Source organism: Equus quagga, chromosome 4 (assembly GCF_021613505.1).
Source record: "Equus quagga isolate Etosha38 chromosome 4, UCLA_HA_Equagga_1.0, whole genome shotgun sequence".
In the NCBI taxonomy this organism is placed as follows: domain Eukaryota; kingdom Metazoa; phylum Chordata; class Mammalia; order Perissodactyla; family Equidae; genus Equus; species Equus quagga.
The window spans coordinates 48,214,979-48,235,936 of record NC_060270.1 but is presented as its reverse complement, the minus strand read 5'-3'; the positions used below and the strand labels follow the sequence as shown (position 1 = coordinate 48,235,936).

Sequence of the window (20,958 nt, the reverse complement as noted above, 5' to 3'; positions counted from 1 at the left end):
CTGGAAAACTTTTTGTTGTCTCCTAGAATGGTTTACATAATAAGGAGGTCCTTTGGGGGTAGAGGTTGAAGGAATAAGGAACGAGGAGATGTAGCAAGAAGGGCAGGTGCTTCACGCTATATGTAAAACCTGTTCTGCCTGTAGTCTCACATCTGCAAAATGGCTTCTCGACTTGCTGGTTTCATGTGGAAGACTGTCAATTCATGATATATTACAATTTCCCAAGTTATTACATAAGAGATTAACTGCTCATGTTTTTGACTACCAACAAAGTTTTCTTCCAAATCCGCTACTAAAATAATACCAATATTTTGTTTTACAGTATGCCACTCAATTATCTAATGACCAGCTCTCCCAGCCTCTCTGTGATGCTTTACAGCTGAGATTAGGACCATCCCACCGAAGGGTGAGTCACTGAGTGGACACTTGATCCAGAGCCTGCACCAGATCTGCCGTGTTGAGTGTCCTCCGAAGACCACGCCTGGCCAATCGGAATACCTTTGACAGGCCATGACCACTTTCTGCCCTTCATTTCTTATAATCATAACATTTTTCCTTCTGAAAAACAAAAATTATTACAGAGAGTATCAGAGTGTCAGGTACAGCATTTATAGGCATTTCAAAAGATTATAGGCAATTTGAAACATTAAATAGATTCATAATAGCTTTCCAAGGCTTTGGGTCATTTGCATTTTAAAGTTTATAAATGACATTGCAGTGTTAAAGCTAAATTATCTGAACATCTATTAGGTGGTAACGGTGAGAGAAGGACGAGTAATCAGGCCACACAGTACATCTCTTGTCCACATCCCATGTGATTTTTGCAGAATGCTGCACTATGTAAACTGCTATTGCAAACAGGCAATTATTGCACTGAAGTTTCCATGAAATCCATCTAAGTAAATCTTGCAGCCTCTCATCTTTGCCGATGAGCATCCTGCCTTTGAGAAGATGCAGTAAAAAACACTTGCCACAGAACCGGCAGTGAGATCACTTGTCTGAGTCTGAGACTCCATAAGTTTCTCATTTCATTAGCTCGCTCCTCCACCTCATTTATTCATCCGACAAACAGTCATTGAGCACCTATGTGCCAGGCACTGTCCCAGGCTCTGGGGATACACTGTGAACGAAACACAGGAGAGTCCCTGGCCCGTGGGGCTTACATTCCAGTAAGGCAGACAGGCAAGCACATAATTACACAATACCACAGGGTTCAACACAGCTTGGAGACACCCTGTCTGAAATCTACGTGCTGCCTCTCCTCATTTTTGGGCAGTGATGAAGTGAAAGGAGAGGCCGACAACGGACTGCAGCAATTTCACTAGTCTCAGTTCCATCATCTATAAGTTGGATGAATTTAAGTGAGTCCTTCAGCCACTCGGGGCCTTAGTTTCCTCATCTACAAAATGGGCAGAGCTTGGATCAAGTGATTATTTTAAGGGAAAGGGCCCTTTCAGCCTCTTATTTTTCATGGTTTTATGGGACCATCTTGCACAAAATCAAGAGCCAGTTTGTTGACCGTTCTATGGTTTAAAAATATTTTTAAAATGAAATGTAAGAAATATAAGAAATCCTTAGTTATCCCACATACACTCAACACTTTAAATGCCAATCTAAACTTCTTTCACAAATAGCAAATGTCTTATTTACAACTGCTGCAGCATGAAGTTATTTTACCATCTTCAGCCATCTGAGAAATAAGTTATTTATTCATAAAAGCATACCCCTTTCCACTGTTGGTTACATAGTCCCACCTCATTTGTGAAATGTTCTCTAGCTGTGAAACCCTCTCCTGGATGTGACACTGTCTCTCTCTTATGAACCCAGACCAGTGACTTCATGCTCCTGTTCAACCGTTTCCACCGGACTATTAGCTCCATGAAAACAGGGATCGGGTCCTCGCTTCTTTGAAGAACAACTCAAATGAGATTCTGTGCAGGTACCCCATAGACGTGTGATCCATGCACCTACACCATGTTTTATGGGCACAGGCCTTTTAGGAACCCACATTAACCCCTCAGGCTGTAAGAATAGTTCTGCTTGGTGAAATCAGAGCCATGGTCTACCAAAGGGTATGCTAACATCCAAAAAGGAAAAATGGGTTTCCAGAACAATTCACAGACTCACACAATGTGAATTAATACATATCCTAACTTCTTTGGAAGCCCTGGTGGAATGTTAATGTATATTTAATAAGGCAAGCAAAGCAGCACATTTTTGCCATCAATTTTTCTTAAAGAAGACAACATAGCTGGAGAGCTGGACGTCAAATAAGGTTAGGTTCACACTTATCAACTCGGTAGGAGTTAGGAAGTCTCTGATGCTCGCGAAAGACAAATCGCATTCACTGGTTTGATTCTGAAATGTAGAAACTCCAACTTCAATCAGTCCAGCAGCTGAGCATGACAGGAAATTCTATAGGACTGTAAGGAATGTTCTTTTCTTATCTGGATCAGATCACTGATACCTTGGGGGTTTCTGAAGGCAGACTGCTGTGTCTCTGAGTTTTATGGATTTCTGTGTAATCAAATGTCCTATGCTTGTTTTCAAATTTGATCAGGTGGGCCTATCGAAAGGACACAGCTTGTCAGCGCCTTTGGGGAAAACGTGAAACCCCTGCCTCGATAACCGAATTTAATTCCTTCCTGTTGCCCTGTGGTGTCAAGATACATAGCGTCAATGTTATCGGAAGTGCCTAACACGGACTGCTGTGTAGACTAAAGGCTGTCCTGTCCTTTCAATCACCGCAAAGCAATAAGGACCATGTTCTTGGTTGGGCAAACATTACAACTTCAGGACCAGATGGGCAGGAGCATCCCAAGCAACCTTGCAGAAACTTGAAGCAGTGTCACGACACCTTCTAGGAATAAACAGAGTCTCAAACAGAGTCTGTATGGACACGGGGGCAGGTCCGGCAGACATCAGCCGCACAGAGGAGGGTCAGAGAAGAATAAAGAGGTTCAGACAATTTTCGGCAACCTAGATAACAGTTACAGGTAAGTTCTTGTTAGCAAAGGAAATGCACTTTGGTGTACATCATGGAATCTGGGTAAGTGTGCAAGTTGTTGAACATATGCTGCCAATAAGAACACAGTCCCTTTTTCTCGAGGTTAGGCAGGAGGGATTAGATGTTCAGGGCTGATGTTCAGTATCCTATATCAGTATGACTGCAGCCCTTCCCAGCCAACCCAAAGGGTCCGTAGGTTGGACACAAAAGTGGATCAGGGCTGGCTTTGGCAGTGAGGGTCTCCACAAAGTCACCGTGCGCAGTGTACTCTTCAGGCGGACGTGCTCGAGCTGCAAACCCAAACAACTCTTAAGTCCAAACCTCTGTGGGCACTATGGCTTCTTTGGTTCCAACAGAAGGCAGTAGGCTTTCTGCAGACAAGAAATAAAAGGGGAACTGCACCAAGAACCCACGGATCTTTTTCAGTTCCTCCTCTGCTCTGACGGGATCTTCCTTGGCTAATATGGGTTTGCTTATAAAGTCTCTCAGTTGAATTAAGCTGTGTACTTCGTCATTGGGCAGGCACCGGAACACCTGATTAAAACACAAAGAGGAAACAGACTGATAAGTTTCAAAGAAAACATACCCCCTTTATGGAAAATACTCATTCCAACATCCAACACCTTTGTTTTATGAAACACATGTTAGTTTTCTGTTATAGCACAGAACTGACTGAAGAGGTGCTTTGCTTATTTGCTACAAAACACTACTAGATTTGCTTCCATCAAAAAAAATTTATAGATAAATCCTTCTATCTGATTGATGCAAGTCATTTATCTCAGGATAAAGTCAGGCTAGTGATAAGGAATTTCACTGATGTTTCTGCACGTTAAGGTTAAGTTTTTGGATAATAATCATCCCTGAATTTCACTGGAGGTTCTGGTTTAAGGGGAAAATTGTACATTATATTTTCTCTAACTTTTTATTTAGAAAAATGTTCATATGTGTACCTTTACTTAAAGTTATCAATTGTACACTTATTTTGCTAACTGAAAATAAGTTTCACACATCATAACACTTCACTTCTGAACACTTCAGCACGTTGTTCTAAGAATGAGGACATGTGCCTGTATAACCACAATCCCATTCTCATCCCTCAGGAGACCAGTTCCATGTCATTTAAGATATGGTCCACATTCAGATTGATCCTATTATTCCCCAAATGTCTTTTATAGCTGTTATTCCCCCAATCCAAGATCCAAAGTAGGCAGTGCACCGCATTTTAGAAGACTCCATGCACGTGACCTATTTGATCATGGCCTCGAGGTCTCAGTACGAGATAAAGCTAAGCAGATAGTTGTCATGTTTCATTAGGAATGATGAATTCTCCGTGCTGGAAGGGGCTCTGGAAGTCATGATGAAGAACACACTCTTACCCAATTTCTGACAGGTGGTCAACACATCCCAGCTTGAATATTTTCTATGATGGAAAGCTGGCTATTTTATGAAGTAAACTTTTCCACTGTCAGACAACTCTTAACTCTTGTAAATTCTTTATCATAACCAATGGATATAACTTACCAGAAGATGCATTTGGCCTCCCTAACAAATGGAGCTGGTTTTAAACACTTTTCCAAAATTAGAGCTGTTTGACAAAAAACGTATCTCATTATTAATAAGCTTCATTAAAATGATGGATGCCATTTACTATGCACTATGTGCTAAATACATTTAATAGACTATTCTTTTTTGTGTGTCTGTTAGGACGATTGGCCCCCAGCTAATGTCTGTTGCCAATCTTCCTCTTTTTGCTTGAGGAAGGTGGTCCCTGAGCTAACAAACATGCCCATCTTCCTCTACTTTCATACGGGATGCCGCCGCAGCATGGCTTGATGAGCAGTGTGTAGGTCCGCACCTGGGATCCAAACCTGTGAACCCTGGGCCACTGAAGCGCAGCATGTGAACTTGAACTTAACCACTATACCACCAGGCCAGCCCCTAATAGGCTATTCTTTATCCTCATAACCACCCCAGTGAATATCCCTCCCAATTTATAGGAAAGGAAAGAAAGGCTCAGAAAGTCAAGTCACTATACACCACGTTATATCACCAGCAACTGGGTGAGCTGGGTTGAACCCAGGTCTGACATTTTTCAACTCCACCTCTCTTTTCTCTTTGTCACCAGACAGGTACGAAGGCTAGGTAACCACCTGCTGAGGATGCTCATGATGGAATTCCTGAATCAGATGAGGGATCAGAATACCACTAAAGTCTCTTTTAAAACATATCCATGATGCTTTTTGACTCTGTTTTTCAAGGTCTATGAAGAGCTATTTTATTACAACTTGGAGGTGTGTTTGTTTTCTACCTTCACTAAGAATACTCTGTACCAATAACATGCAGAAATAATGGTGTGCTTTTGTGATGTGAATCAATCAAAAAAAAGGAGGGGGAATATGCGAACCTCACCTTATCATAAATTGTAGCATTTCGAGCTGCTGTTGAAACCCACACCTCCTTGAAGAATTTGTCACTCACTGGATCCTGAATGTCTTCACTTGGGTCCGAAAGATAGCCAAGGACAACTCTGAAATACAAGTGCCTCCCAAATGAGTAATCGAGATAAAGCAGTTTGCTGTAGGCATTGTTTCCAATGGTAACAACGATGGGAGTCCATTTATTTATTTATTTTTTAGGAAATCAATGGAAGCCTTAAAACTAAGTGTGTGTGCATATATATACACAGGATAGGATTAGCATTCAAAATAAGTGCCAGCAAATGTGCTAAGCCCCTTCCTCAACAACCTTATGAAGAAGCAACTATTATTATCTCCATTTTACAGATATAGGAACTAAGGCACAGAGAGGTTAAGTAACTTCTTCAAGGTCACACAGCTGGTAAGCAGCAGACCTGGGACTCCAACCAGGACCATGTGACTCCCAGAGCTGTCCTCTTAACATGACTTGATCTTCCATTCTTCCTCCCTCCCCTGACCCTGGGCCAAGCACTATGCTGAGCTCTAGGGTGCAGAAATAAATGCAAAAGGCATGGAGCCTCTCTGAGTAGTTAAATTTCATAGGTGAGATCAATAATAAAGAAATAATCACCCTCAGAGGAATTAATGAAAATTGTGATAAATACCAATGTGCTTTAAGAGTATGAGATGGGAGTGGTCAGGGAGAATTTTCCTTCCCCCACGTGTTTGCCTAAGTCCACCTACCACCTGTCAGGATTCAGTACAAGGTCACTTTTATAGCACCGTTTGTGGCTCCCCCTTCTCCTGTCTCCCACTTCTCCCCATCAATCCTGGGAGACGCGAACATTCTTCCTTTGTTCTCCCACTGTCCTTCATATGAGCTTTGTTTTTATCAGAGCACCTGCAATTCTTTACACACTTTTTGTTTTCAATAAGTCCATCTGCCACATCTAACATGTAAATTCTTTGAGAGAACATGACCTGGCTATTCTCATAAACCCAGAATGCCTGGCATGAAAGAAGTCACATACTAAATGCTGTCCCAATTGATCATATATAAACAAGGGACTAGAAATAACAAGCAACTCTCAAGGAAAGCAAGACAAGTTTTGGAAGTCATATTTGAAAATTTGAAAATTAGAAAAACCTTGGTACTTATAGAAGGCTTTAGGGTTAAAAAGCATTTCCGCCTTAATCCTGTGAGGTAGATGGTACATGATTCCCATTTTGCAGATGGGAAACTAAAGTTTGGAGACATACTGTGATAGAGTTAGAATTCAAGCTGAGTCCAAAGCCCTTTTCTCATATGCCTCGTCGTTTCAAAGAATCCCGAAAAGGCTTGTGCTACATTGAATATAGAAGTGGGGAAATAGGCCTTTGAAGGACTTGGCTGTTACACTGAGGGAAACTGGGACATATGGTAGACACCGGAGCAGAGCACTGACAGTATCCCACTTACATAGTAGAATATAGCGGCTGCATTGAGAATAGACTGTGCAGGGCAAGAGTTGAAACAGGGAGCCCAGTTAGGAGTTACTGCAGTATTCCAGGTGAGAGATGGTGGTGGATGTGGTGGCGCAGATGAGGGCAGAGCCAACAGGGTTTCCTGATAGAGTAGATAGAGTGTGAGAAAAAGCGAGGCATCAAAAGTGACTAGCAGGGGGTTTGGCTTGAGCAACTAGAAGAATGTAGCTGCCATTAGCCGAGATGGGGAATTCTGTGGGTTGAGCCAGTTTGTGGGGCAAGACCAAGAATTCAATTTTGTACCTGTTGAGACATCTATGAAACACTCAAGTGGCAATGCAAAGTGGACAGCTGGATAAGTGAGTCTGGAGTTTGGCAGAGAAGGCCTGCTTGGAGATAAAAATTTGAGTGTGTATATATATATATATATATATGCATAAAGCCATGTGACTTTAATTGAGTTTACCAAAGGAGTGAGCAGAGACAGAGTTGAGGACCCGGTGTACCTCAACAGTAGGGCAGAGGAGGAGCAGCCGGGAGGCTGGAGAAAAGTGAGGATGTGGCACCTAGAACCATACACAGTTCGTCAAGGAGAACTGTGTCAGATTCAGATGAGAATGGACCAGTGGATTTAACAGTGTGGAGGTCATTATATTGTCACCCTCCCTGCATTTAAATAAATGTAGATTTACATGACCATTTGTAAAAGCTGCAGAATTTCCCATCATGTGAAATTTCTTTAACCAATTATTTTATTATGACCTTTTGGGTGGTTTCCAGTTTTTCATTATTATGAACAATGCTACAATGAACATAATTTATTCACTACCTATAATACTTTGAATTTCTATGATTATTTCACTAGGATAAATTTTAGAAATAAAATTCCTGAGTTAAGAAATACACAGAATTTACTTCAAGAAAGGCTGTTCCAACACATACGCTACTAACTATGCATGTTCTCCTCAGTGATTTTCGACATTATCAACTTCTAGAAAAGCTTGGCCTGTTTTATAGGGATAAAAGGGCATCTCATCTCAGTTGTAGGCTGCACTTTTCCTGCTATATAAAAATTCTTTAAAATAAATGGATCTGGCACCATGGGCTTATGAGGATTCTTAGAGTTTTATAACCACAAAATTCTATTTCCATTTCAAATAATGTCTCCTTCAGACTACACAGGAATAACTTTTAAGAAGGATTTAAGGGATGATGTTTGCACACAGATGCTGGCTGCCCATTAAGACCAAAGCAAAATTTACTGCACCAAATTTGAAAGACAGTCACGTGATGACAATAAGTCAATTATAATAATACCTTTGATTTGGGTTGGGCCTAACCAGCTAAAAACTGAGCAAAAGGAACATTTCTATAACTTTCTTTTAAATTATAACAAGAAATGAGGTAATGTGTCCACCAAGTTATCAGTTAAGAGCTTGTGTGTAGAAAAAGTATTTAAATAAGTCTATAGCAGATAATATTTAGTAATAAATTTTCTCTCAGTTTTTTTTTTTTTTTTGAGGAAGATTAGCCCTGAGCTAACTACTGCCAATCCTCCTCTTTTTACTGAGGAAGACTGGCCCTGAGCTAATATCCATGCCCATCTTCCTCTACTTTATATGTGGGACGCCTACCACACCATGGCTTTTGCCAAGTGGTGTCATGTGCGCACCTGGGATCCGAACCGATGAACCCCGGGCTGCCGAGAAGTGGAACGTGTGCACTTAACTGCTGCGCCACTAGGCCGGCCCGTCTCAGTTTTTTAATTATAAGAAATTTACATTAAAATGCATAGTAAAAAATATGAAGTACTCAGTATTCTTTTGAAGACTAAGATTTGAGAGAAACCTAGTTTCATTTTATGCTGATGTGTATAATGGCAAGTATCTAATGTTTAGTTGTTTATGCATCAGTGGAACTGTAGGAAAACTGCAGAAAATAGTTTTCTGTTCTCTCCATTCCTCATGTCGTTCACTTTAAATGATTCTGAGCTCTTCTTGTGTGGATAATGGTTTCTGTTGAGTGATGGTTACATCGGGAAAGTTTGGATAATTTTCTAGTACTTAATGAACTGTTCGGCACATAGCTGTGATATTTTGTGCAGTACCCTGATGGCTGGTTCTATTTAGAATTGATTTCACATTGAAATGTGTCTCCCTATTTCTCTTTAAAAATAGCCCAGATGGAAAAAAGACTGAAGTTGCATTTTTTTAAGGGAGAAAATGGCTGGGCTGTAGGCCACAATATTTATCTTTGAGAACATTTCCTAATAAAAAGAGCTAAAATCCACACAAGGTTTTCCTGACGATTCTTAATACACTGTGTTTGCCATTGGGGCAAGGTGAAACTGATGGTTCTAGAACAATTGCCTCTTTAAGACAGTTTGAAAGCTGCCAGGAAAAATAAAGGCACCAAAGAAGAAACTTAGCCTGAAATGTATAGAATCAGCATAAAAAAGTTAAAATAAAACTCAAACGATTACTGAAAAACCACCCCCCCAATAATGAAGACCCTAAAGCTTTATTGAAGAACAAAAAAATAATTTGAGTAAATTGAAGCCCATACCTTGTTTTTTAATAAGATGACTCAATATCATAAAGATGTCAATTATTTTTATATTAATCTATAAATCCACTGTAATCCCAATAAAAAACTAATGAGATAACTTGAATAAATAACTCTAAAGCTCATGTGGAAGAATGAATATTTAGAAGTAGCCAAGATTATTTTGGAGAAGTGGTATGGCAAGAAGTATTATTAAAGTGCCCAGCTACAATAATTAAAATGGTATCATATTGGCAAGCAACTAAACATACTCTGGACAGAACATGAGAGACAGACTAGAGATAAGTCAGGATATATGGCAACTCCGTGTTTCATAAAGAGGCATCGCAGACTAGAGAGGCAAAGAGCGCTGCCTATTGAACAGTTCTGGATCAGTTGGTAGGTTGGGGGAAAAAAGTTAGAGTCCCTACCTCATCTCTTACAGTAAAATAAATTGCAGATGTTAAATGTAAAAAGTAACATCAAATAAGCACTAGAAGAAAATAAAAGTAAATATTGGATCTTGGGCTGGGGAAGCTATTCCACACATACAAGAAAAGGGAAAACTAAGAAAAAATTGATAGATTTGATTAATAAGAATTGAAGTTTCCCCCAAATATTCTAAATATGGTTAAAATGCAATTGACAAATCAGATTTGCAACAAATGTGACAAAGGAATTAGCCTCTTATATATTTAAATTACTTATAAATCGTTAAAAGAAAGTGAAACATTCCAACAAAATGGGTAAGGACACTAACAAGCTAGGCAATTTACAAAAGAACAATTACATACAGCTAATGAACACATTTTACAAACCTCAAAAATGCAAATTAAAATAATGAAATTCCATTCAAAATCCAACAAATTGGCAAAGATTAAATAAAGTGAAACTCAGTACTAGCAAAGATAGGCGGAATAAGCCCTCGAAAACATTACTAGTGATACAATAAGAAGTTAGAGGGCAAAGGTGACCACACGCTTCCTTTGACTAGAAATTCCAGAGTTAGGATTTAGTTACGGAAACAATTAAGAAGGTAAACAAAATGCTATCTACAAATACACTCATTTTTTCTATTAGTGAAAAATCTGCCATGAGGTACAGTCAGCCCTCTGGATCCACGGTTCCACATCCGTGGATTCAACCAACCAGGGATGGAAAGGGTTAGATGATGGTTGCCCGTACGGAACATGCACAGACAACTTTTTTTCTTGTCATTATTCCCTAAACAAGACAGTCTAAGAACTATTTACACAGCATTTACATTGTATTAGGAGCTATTATAAGTAATCTACAGATGATTTAAGTATACAGGAGGATGTGCAATAGGTTATACGCAAATACTATGCCATTTTATATGAGACTTGAGGATCGCGGATTTTGGTATCCAGGGGGGTCCTGGAATCAACTCCCCTGCATACATCGAGGGAGGACTGTGTTAGTTAAAGGAATTATGGCATACTCATATGATGAAATACAATGCAGCCACTAAACGTTATAGAAGAACACTTGACAACACAGAAAAGTGTGTGTAACATTGTTTAAATAACAAAGAACTTTGTAGAACTGCAAGATCCTAATTATGTTTTAAACAAAGAAATACAGTATAGTTATATATGTATAGAAAAACAGTTAAATGACGCACATTAAGTGTTAAAATTATTAGCACTGGGTGGTGGGGTTACAGATGAACTTAATTATCTTATTGCTTTTCTGTGTTTGCCAAATTTTCTACAACAAAAATACGTAATCAGAACCCTCCACCTCTACAGTTATTATACATTTAGAAAGTTACAAAGAAGCTCACCACTTTGAAGAGAATACTTAAGTTGTCAAGGAACTGAAAAGATACATAATATTTCTAGTTTACACGAGGAAATATTTGTTGCCTGCTACATGCCCCAGTAGGCAATCAATGGGTTGATTAGTAGGGTATTAATTTCAAACTCTTCTCTACTAAACAAAACAAATGAACGTTAGAAGCTAATTGAAATATCAATCGCTTGAAAAAAAATCTTACCGGCAAAACAATTAGTAACAAAGGCAATAAATACAGCAATAAAAACTGTGAGAAGGTATTGACAGCCAGATTTGGGGGGATGGATTTGTTGAGCTTCTGGGGCAGAGAGGGCAGAATGAACGTCTCTGGAACTGAAGCTTGTGTTCGCTCTTGAAAGCCGGAGCCTGCACTGCGAGGTATGAGGAGATGGCTCCAGTATTTGCATGGAGCGAAGCGCTCCCTGTGCGCCCACCTCAGGCGAACCAGTGTCCACGAGCTGCAACGCCTGTCTGTGCAGTGCTTTCCCCAAAGGGCTTAGGGCTTCATCAGGGACACCTGCTGCTCTTGCTGTGGAGGCCACAGTGACATCTCACCCTGGCAAATGCAGTTCTAGAACCACATGGTCGGGGGGAGCTCCACGTGTCTGCGAGAGTGACAGCAGATGAGGCAAGAAGCCTTCAGGAGCGGTGAGTGGAGGGACAGGATCTGACTTAAGTTCTAGAAGGAGTGCTGAGACTAGACTACAGGGCCTGGGGTGGGGCTACTTGGAGCCCCGCCCTAGAAAGTTCTGTGTAACCCTTAATTCAATGGAGGACTCATTTAGGGCCACACAGCCTTTGCTTGCTAGCTCAGTAGCGTTCTCTCAGCTGGACCACAGATTTGTTTAAAACTCACATCTTTTTGCAGAAGATCAGGAATCTTCCATGTCTGAGAACTGAAATTTCCACAATTAAATTTTAACACCAGTATTCACTGGCATCCTCCTTTCATAATTTTTATTATATCCTTGTGTTTCTGGGACTATTACAATTTTTAAAAATGGACTCATTTTAAAAGACTTAAATCGACACTGGATGGTTTGACCTGGCCAAGCCCTAAATCAATTAGATTTAAAATGCTAGTTTTCTCTATTACACATAAAAATAATAAAAACTACTAAAATAGAAAATGATTGTGTTTCTATAAAGTCATTTTGCACACTACTGGTGATTCACATCCTGTCTTCTGGGAGACACTGTGAGACAAGGAAGAACCTGGGGGTGGCATGTTGCTTAGGGCAAGTGTCTGGGCTGGGTTCCAGCGCCACTGCACAGGAAGCACTAAGAGAGACGCAGCAGGAGGACCCACCTGAAACACTGCAGCCGAAGGCCCTGGGCAAACCGGCCAGCTTGGTACTCCTCTCCATCCATCACTGAAGGGACCGTCTCTGTGTCCTGCACGATGACAGCCATTTCACTGTCCCGCTTTCCCAGCATGCTTCGGTCATTTATGTTAGCAGAGCCTATAAGGAGAAACGGTGAAACTGAACAATCTTCTCATCACGGCAGACACTGTTGGTTGCCCTCCCCGCTCAATTCTTCCTTGGCAACAAAACCCACAGAGTTCAGGTTATCAAGAGATGCTGTGCTTTAGGGAGGCAGGGCCCTCCCTAACCCAGGGGTGCATCTTGATCAGTCTAAGCCAGCCATGGTAATTTCATTATTTTTGCCAGTGATTTTGCCAGGAATGGGCACTTGACATGTTTCTAGCCAGTGTGACATGAAGGAAAGTCTGCTAGGGACTTCTGAGAAACTTTTTCTCCTTCTAATAAACAGACACAAGAATGGGATACTATCTCTTCCAGGGTTTGAATATTTTGTATATTTTGAATTTAACAGTTGGATGAGGATTTGATTTCTGGAGCTGCTGCAGCCACTTTGTAACCACTAAGGGACAAACAGACAAATTGAAGATGGCAGAGCAGAAAGAAGAAAGATTCTGGGTCTTTAAGTCACTTAACTAGCCAGCCCTAGACCTTTCTTACCTTCTGTTATGTGAAATAATACATTTTCCTTACTGTTTCACACACTTCTAGCTGAATTTTCTATCTTGTGGCTCAAAAGATTCTAACTGATATAATCATTAAGCACAAAAAGAAAAAAGACATGCTTACCAGTTCAGTTCAGTCAGCTTTTAGACTTAAAAATCAGACTCCATAGACTTTAACTCAAGATCATATAATTTGAATGTCAATATCCAAGAGTACCCTCACAATCAATAGAGTCCACTCTCAAATACAGATCCTCATTAGTGGCTTTGGGTTTTCCATTCTCTTGCCTCACTTGTGTGGCATGCCAACAGCCTCTGTATCAGCTTCCCTCCTGCTATTTTTAAATCTAAATGAGTTGAGAACGTGAAGGGCCTATGAGTTCAACCTGTGCTTTCTGTGCTCCTCTGTCACGTACTCAGAAACCCCATCACGTTTTCTGTGTTAACCACTGCAGAGTCACGCTTTTGAATCCTTGCATCCTACACACTACACATGGGGCCTGACTGACTTTTTTCTTCTTGTTCCTCTTGCCCTGGTCACCCATTTCCCTGCTCCTGCAGATGTGCAGCAGAAGGTCGGGCTGAACAGGAGCACTGGCTACTCTCTGTGTTGGGGACAGTCAGGGTGTAAGGCAACAGCCCCGAGCCCAGGTGGTAGGATGTTGTGCATGAGCAAAAGCTGGCCCTGCCTAAAGATTTGCTGCCATTTGCCACAATACTGTCATGTAGTTATTATCCAAATCTGTGATAACTATGGATGCCAGTGGTGCCTCACAGTGACCCCGGGTGACAGAGACAGGATGCAGCACCTCACAGAAATCTGGGAGCATTATTGGAGCGCTGTAAGGTGGGAACCATGGAAACACTGTGTTTTGTTAGCAACAAATAGTCCTTTCTACATACGCTTACATTTTGCTTACGCTATAAAATTTGCAGCCATATCTTTGGGCTTGGCAGTTAGCCCAGCATTAATTCGGGCAAAGTTATTTAATCTTTCTCAGCTTTAATTTGATCTTTTACAAACTGAGACCATAATATAGACTTTGTAGTGTTGTTGTGAGACCGTGTGAAGGCACTTCCTCATCTCTACACTGTTCTACAAAGGTGAACGATTATGGGCATAATTAGCAGATCCTTGTTAACTCTCTAATATCTGCACTAGAGAACTCTGCCATATGAAGGGACAATTGGCTGGCAGGTAGAATTTGTATCAAAGAGACCTCCTCTCTGGGTTAATCTCCCCTCACCCCAGGTGTGAGCTGTAAGGAGGCGAAGACAAAGTCCCCCAATGTTGCTTTGTGGCTTCACTGTGCCCAGGGTCCCGGCAGAGGCTGCTCTTGGGCTGGGGTCTGCTCTTCATTATCAGGAAAACTGGGGGTGTGGGACCCCCTGGAGAGCCCCCTCTACACACACACACTTTCACACCAGTCCCCCAGCCTCCCTCCCATCAAGGCGGGCCCCACACTCCCAGGGGAGGAATACGCTCCTGGCATTTTGAGCTGGAATTCTTAGAGAGAGGGCGAGGTTCTCCTACTTCAGTGACCCATCTAGAGTTACCCGGAGCACTGACTCTCAACGCCTTGGATAAGTGAGCTGGCTGCTATTTAAAAGGAAAGTGAAGAAAGGGATGAGAAAATTTTAGATGAATTTAACAAATGAGACCCTGAAGATGAGATATTGATGGATGCAAATGTTACCTTCATTCCATTGTTAACATTCCCATATTCTGAAAACCAAATTCGGAATAGCAGATATGGTATTACCCCATTTCTATGTAACATATGAGGAAGAAGAGAGAGCAACGTCTCTAGAAAGACACACGCTGGACTGTTAAGAGTGGCCACTGCCCTCTGGCAGAGAAAGGGAGGACAATATGGGGAATTGGGGCCTTTTTCTCTATATGCACCCCTAGAGTTTGAATCGCTTACAACAAATATGCTTTGTATTCAAGTATTACTTTTTATGGAAAGTGCAATCCCTTATTATTATTAGAATGTTGCCTTAATAATTTAAAGCCACTTAATTTTTAGAAAATGACCTTTTCTAAGTCTGCTATTAGGGAACTTTTTAAACATTGCAAAATATAGCAAAATACAAAAGAGTATGTGAAAACATAAATGTATAACTTAGGCAATAATAAAATCAACATCACTGAATTCATCACTCCGGCTGAAAAGCAGAACATTACCACGTCCCAGAAGCCCTCAGGTGTCTTCTGTGCATGTTCTTCCCTCCCCGAAAGAGAGACTTTATAAAGGATTTTGTATTCATCACGCTCTGCATGTTTTCCTAAACAAAAAAGCAGTTTACTTTCGGCTTGTTTTTAATTTGTATAAATGGAATCCTATAGTAGACACTCTTTTGAGATTTGCTTCTTTCACTCAATAGTGTGTCTTTGGGATTTACGTGTGCATAATCGTAATGTATTATTTTTCTTGAGTGAGCACACCAGGACTTCTTGATTCATTCTGCCGGTGATGGATGTTTGGGCTGTTTCCAGAATTCTGCTGCGATGCAAAATTAAGCCTACCTAGTTGTGTATGTGTTTCCTGGTGCACAAATGTGGGAGCTGACCTGTGCTCCCTAGGCAGGAGTGGAGGCCCTGGAGTTCCACAGCCTTGCCGATATTTGGATTGTTCAACTTTTAAATTTTTGCCGATTGGTGTTTTTGTTCTTTGTCTTTTTACTATATGAATGAGGATAAACATCTTTCATTTGTTTATGGGCCTCAGGTATGTCCTTTTTGGTGACATTCCTGTATAATTCCTTTGCCCATTTTTCTTTGGATGTTGTCTTTTCTATTGATTTTAGGAGTTCTTTATATGTTTTGAATATTAAGTGTGTTGCAAATATTTTTTTTTCTGCTTGTGGTTTATCTTTTTATTCTCTTTGTAGTATCTTTTTATTTCTTTCTTTCTTTATTTTGGTGAGGAAGATCATCGCTGAGCTAACATCTGTGCGAAGCTTCCTCTGTTTTATGTGGGATGCCGCCACAGCGTGGCTTGATGAGCAGTGCTGGGTCTGCACCCAGGATCTGAACCTGCAAACCCTGGGCCACCGAAGCTGAGCATGCAAACTTAACCATTATGCCACCAGGCCGGCCCTGTAGTAGCTTTTAATGAATGAAGTTTTGAGTTTTGAAATTTTTGAAGTTGGATTTATCTTTGTGGTTTGCGCTTTTTTTAATGTCTTGTTTCAGAAACTGTGACTCTTTCTGTGGTAGGCAGAATAATGGCCCCCCAAGATGACCACACCCTAATCCCCAAAGCCTGTGAATGTGTGACATCACACGGCAAAGGGGAATTAAGGCTGCAGCTGGGAATAGGTTGCTGGTCAGCTGACCTTAAAACAGGGAGGGCATCCTGGATTATCCCAGTGGGCCCGGCATAATCACAAGAGTCCTTAAAAGTGAAGGGGATTCAGAGGGAGACGTGATGACAGAAGGATGGGTTGAGGCTTTTGGGAAACTTCAGAGAGATGGAACATTGAACATTGCTGCCTTCAAAGATGGAGGGAGGGGGCCGTGAGCCAAAGAATGTGGGCAGCCTCTAGAAGCCGGAAAAAGCAAGGAAATGGATTCTCCCCTCCAGCCTCCAGAAGGAACACAGCTCCGCTGCCCCCCTGAGTTAGCGCGGTGAGACCCATGGTGGACTTCTAACCTGGACAACTGTTAGGTAATGAGTTCGTGCTGGTTTATGCCACCAAGTTTGTGGTCATTTGGTACAGCAGTAATCGACAGCCAATACCCCAGCTCTACCCTGTTTCAGCTTATTTGTCTTAAAGGAAAACTGATTCCTCTATCGAGCCCGAATGGGCTACTCAGTCCTTTCTATCCACTTGTATTCCCTCTACGTCCAGTTCAAAGTTCTCAGCTCAGACTGCACATGAGCCACACCCAGGAAGCTTTTAACAAATATTGGTGCCAAAACCAAAAACAACCCAAAAAACCTTTATGCCTTGGCCCCAAACCGGACCAATTAATCAGAATTTCTGGAGGTAGGAACTAGGCATTAGTATTGTCCCCCAGTACCACTCCATCCCTTTATCTATCCATTAATCATCCTTTTTTTAAAATCTATTTTAAAGTAAATTGCAGATATGAATAAACTTCCCCCAAACAATATCTCTCTTAAAGCTCCCCAGGCAATTCTAATGCAGCCAGGATGGAGACCCATGGGACTAGATCAAGTGTAATCCTTCTTTGTGGGCAGCCCTTCAACCACAGGCTCCCAGCAGCCACTCTCAAGCCTGCCCTGTAAGCACTGATGCTCATCCCCTCTTCGTAGTTTCGCACCTACCCACCTTGGTCAATTGCCTCTGGACCTTTTTGCTCCAGTTGGACAACGTCCAACCCAACGTTTCTAGTGTTTGTGGAAAGAGTACCTGCCCCCCTCTAGCCCGTGAGCTCCGTTGGACAGTGGCACTGTTTGGTTCAGGCTGTGTATCTCCCTATTGCGCTTTGCAGTGGATTAGTGAACACTAAAAAAAAAAAAATCATCTCACTTGGTCATCAGGATAGACGTAAACTCTACTTAAAGATAACCTCTTTTAGTTAGGAAAGCAAATAAACGTTAGTTTGGTTAAGTGCCAATATTAAGATGGATTAGAAAACTGGACTTGGTCACCAATTTCACGACCAGCAGGGCCTCCCAGGGCAAGAGATAATTCAAGCTATACATAAAAGAGATCTTCAATGTGAGAAAACAAGCATTTGCTCATGAGGAAAAAGTGAGGATAAACAATTAGTCATTTTTCTTATGTCAAGTATTCAATAATTCTGGTATAAATTTGCCATGTTAGAAAAATTAATCACCGATTACTTGAACCTCTTTTAAGCTCTCACATACATGCTTAATACCTGAAAAATATTCTCAACCTGACTTCTCACACTCCTCTGTGAGAATGTTAAACATGGTTCTCTGTGCTATGAACTTAAACAGGGCTGATGCGTGAGAGCAACAACAGAGCTGTTTCTCGTAGAGCTTCCACTGAGAGGAAGACAACAAAGAACCCTTGGATTTTTCCATGGAGGAAATCTGTTCTGCCCTTGGGGAAGGAGAAAAAGAAATCCAGTATCTAAAGACTAGCAAGTAAGATCTCTTCATGTTCCCAAGGCTACATCTTCAGTTTCAAGAAAGCGGCTAAGAGTTATGTGCAGAATTGATCAATTATTGCCAGCCTAAATAAACTGTAGTCTTTGAGGATTCAGAGGACTTTCTAGAAAATACGTCAATTAAAAAACTCAACAAAGTCATTTAACTCTTAGCTCTGTTACTGAAAACTACTTTGCATTTATACTTCATGTAAGGTACAGCTGTCTGAAAGTCAAAATGACCTTTAAAAGGAAAATATTTACATCTGTCAATTTTTACTTCAAGTAGTCTGAAATCTTGCTGAAGAGATCAATTTTATTTGGCTTTGTTTGTTTGCTTTTTCATTTCGGTGAACACCAATATTTTTCCCTAAAGAGCTTTGATCCCTATAGAGCAAGAAATAGAAGATACAGGATATTTTTCTTAAATGCCCTGTGTAAGTATTAAAAGAACGTATGTGTATGTGTGTGTGTGTGTGTGTGCTCGTGTGTATCACCACACTGTGGTCTACATATTTTCTGGCTTCAGAACGACTTTTCTTTCTTTTCAAATCATGTTCCAGATAAGACAGTCTCATTACTCCTAGATATGAGATTTTTTTTCCTTTCTCAGTGGAGGATGGAGATGGAAAAGAAACATTTTTCTGCCAAAAAATTTCAAAACACTCCATGACATTTAGTTTCTTAGAGAATCGGGAAGTATCTTATTACAGCTGAGAAACTATATTTTATTTAAAACAGATGAGCGGGATTCCCAATAGTGGGGCGTATCATATCTCTAAGTTAGATCCCTTCACCCTTGTCAACTCATTTGTCTAGCTGGTTATTCTGTTTCTCCTCCTGGCCTTTCAGTGTTCGTGTAACGTAATATCAGAAGGCAAAACCATTCAATGATGGGAAATCGAAGCTTTCTGTGTGTATAAAAGAATGAAGCTGAACGTTCACCACTCTGGTCAAGTTGATCCAATCTGGGTAGATTGTATAACCAGTAACTCTCTCCTGGGTCTGTCAGTGGGGAGAGGACTTTGGAGAAACCTACTGTGTATCCTTGACAAGAAAAGACTGCAGATCTTAGTCAAGGGCAACATCATATCATCTCTACACAATTTCCACCTCACCCATCCCCCCAACTAAAGCTGGTCTGCTCTGCACCCTGATTAATAGCATCCAAAACTCCAGGGGAAAAATGGTAAGAATAGAGGCAGCAATATTTTAATATCCTTCCAATTCTGATTCTTGCGTAACTTCAGATCCGTGGTGATGGTTTGGTGGATGCGGTGCAAGCCATACAACTTACCACCGGGTACTCATTTGTGACACATTTTCCCTCTCCACTTCTCCCCCTCCAATCCTCAAAATCTAGCTACTTGGGTTCAAAATAAAAATAAAGGAACAATAAAGAATTAATGAGAACAGGCACTACTGGATTAAACTGCTGCCTCTGGATACTGTCATTTGCACAATGGCCGCTTAATTGCTCTGTGCCTCTGTTTCTTCATAGATAAAAACAGAGATTAGAAAGGATGGGCATAAGCAAAAAAGATTGCTTCAGAAATGTTTTAGATATTGTGTTACTGTCCCTCTGAGCTGCAAAGGCAGCTTGGGAGGAATAGAAAGAAAGATTTTTGCATGAGGTACATCAACTAGCAAGGAACACAACGATAGACCACGTACTTACCGATAATGACAGTGTTGTCATCAGCAATTAGCAACTTGCTGTGGACATAGATAAGCTCAGTGACTAGGTTTCCTTCAAGCTCTGCGTGTGTTCTAAGACCACAGAATGATATGTAATTTATCCACTGATTGCCAACTGCAAATTGAAAAAGAAGTTACTAAAGTTAATATGACCAAACTCAATAAAGGCACATTGAATTTACTGCTTTTCCAAATAATATATTACTTAAGCAGGTTGCTAAAAATAGATTGTAAATAATGTGTGTGTGTGTGTGTGTATAATTTCAGAATTCCCCTAGGATCTATTTTTGCTATCTGAAGAGTTTTATACTATTAATATGGATGAATATATCTTTTTTTTTTTTTTTGGTTTTGCTGAGGAAGATTCACCCTGAGCTAACATCTGTGCCAATGTTCCTCTATTTTGTATGTGAGTTGCTGCCACAGCATGGCTGCCAACAAGTGATATAGGGCCATGCTGGGGAACTGAACCCGGGCCACCAAAGCTGAGTGTGTTGAACGTAACTGCTAAGCCATGGGGCTGGCCCCTGGATATACATTTTTCTTTTCTTTTTTGTTTTGGTGAGGAAGATTGGCCCTGAGCTAACATCTGATGCCAATCTTCCTCTTTTTGCTTGAGGAAGATTGTCACTGAGCTAACATCTGGGCCAATCTTCCTCTATTTTGTATGTGAGATGCTGCCACAGCATGGCTTAATTAGTGGTGCATAGGTCCACACCCAGGATCCAAACCCATGAACCCTGGGCCACTGAAGCGGAGCACGCGAACTTAACCACTACACTACCAGCCTGGCTCCTGCATTTAAAAAAAAATCATATGGAAGTGCTTTCCATGAAATTGCTTTGCTGAGGCAATCGAAAAATTTATTCACATATGAACGTTTTATTTCAAGGATTTGGTAACTACTGAAGAGTGATAATTACAGCAG

At 40.9% G+C, this 20,958-nt stretch overlaps 1 protein-coding gene across 4 annotated transcripts in view; it reads right to left on the bottom strand.

Moving 5' to 3' along the window:
• Positions 1–593: 593 nt before the first annotated feature.
• Positions 594–20,958, bottom strand: part of PLD1 (phospholipase D1) — a 198,217-nt gene continuing 177,852 nt past the window's right edge. For all 4 annotated transcript variants that reach the window (XM_046657935.1, XM_046657939.1, XM_046657934.1 and 1 more), the window contains 4 exons: positions 20,011–20,145; positions 12,560–12,713; positions 5,417–5,534; positions 594–3,541 (listed from right to left, as the gene is read on the bottom strand). In XM_046657935.1, the coding sequence (XP_046513891.1) occupies positions 3,317–3,541; positions 5,417–5,534; positions 12,560–12,713; positions 20,011–20,145 (632 nt within the window). In that variant the 3' untranslated portion in view covers positions 594–3,316. The remainder of the gene's footprint in view (positions 3,542–5,416; positions 5,535–12,559; positions 12,714–20,010; positions 20,146–20,958) is intronic.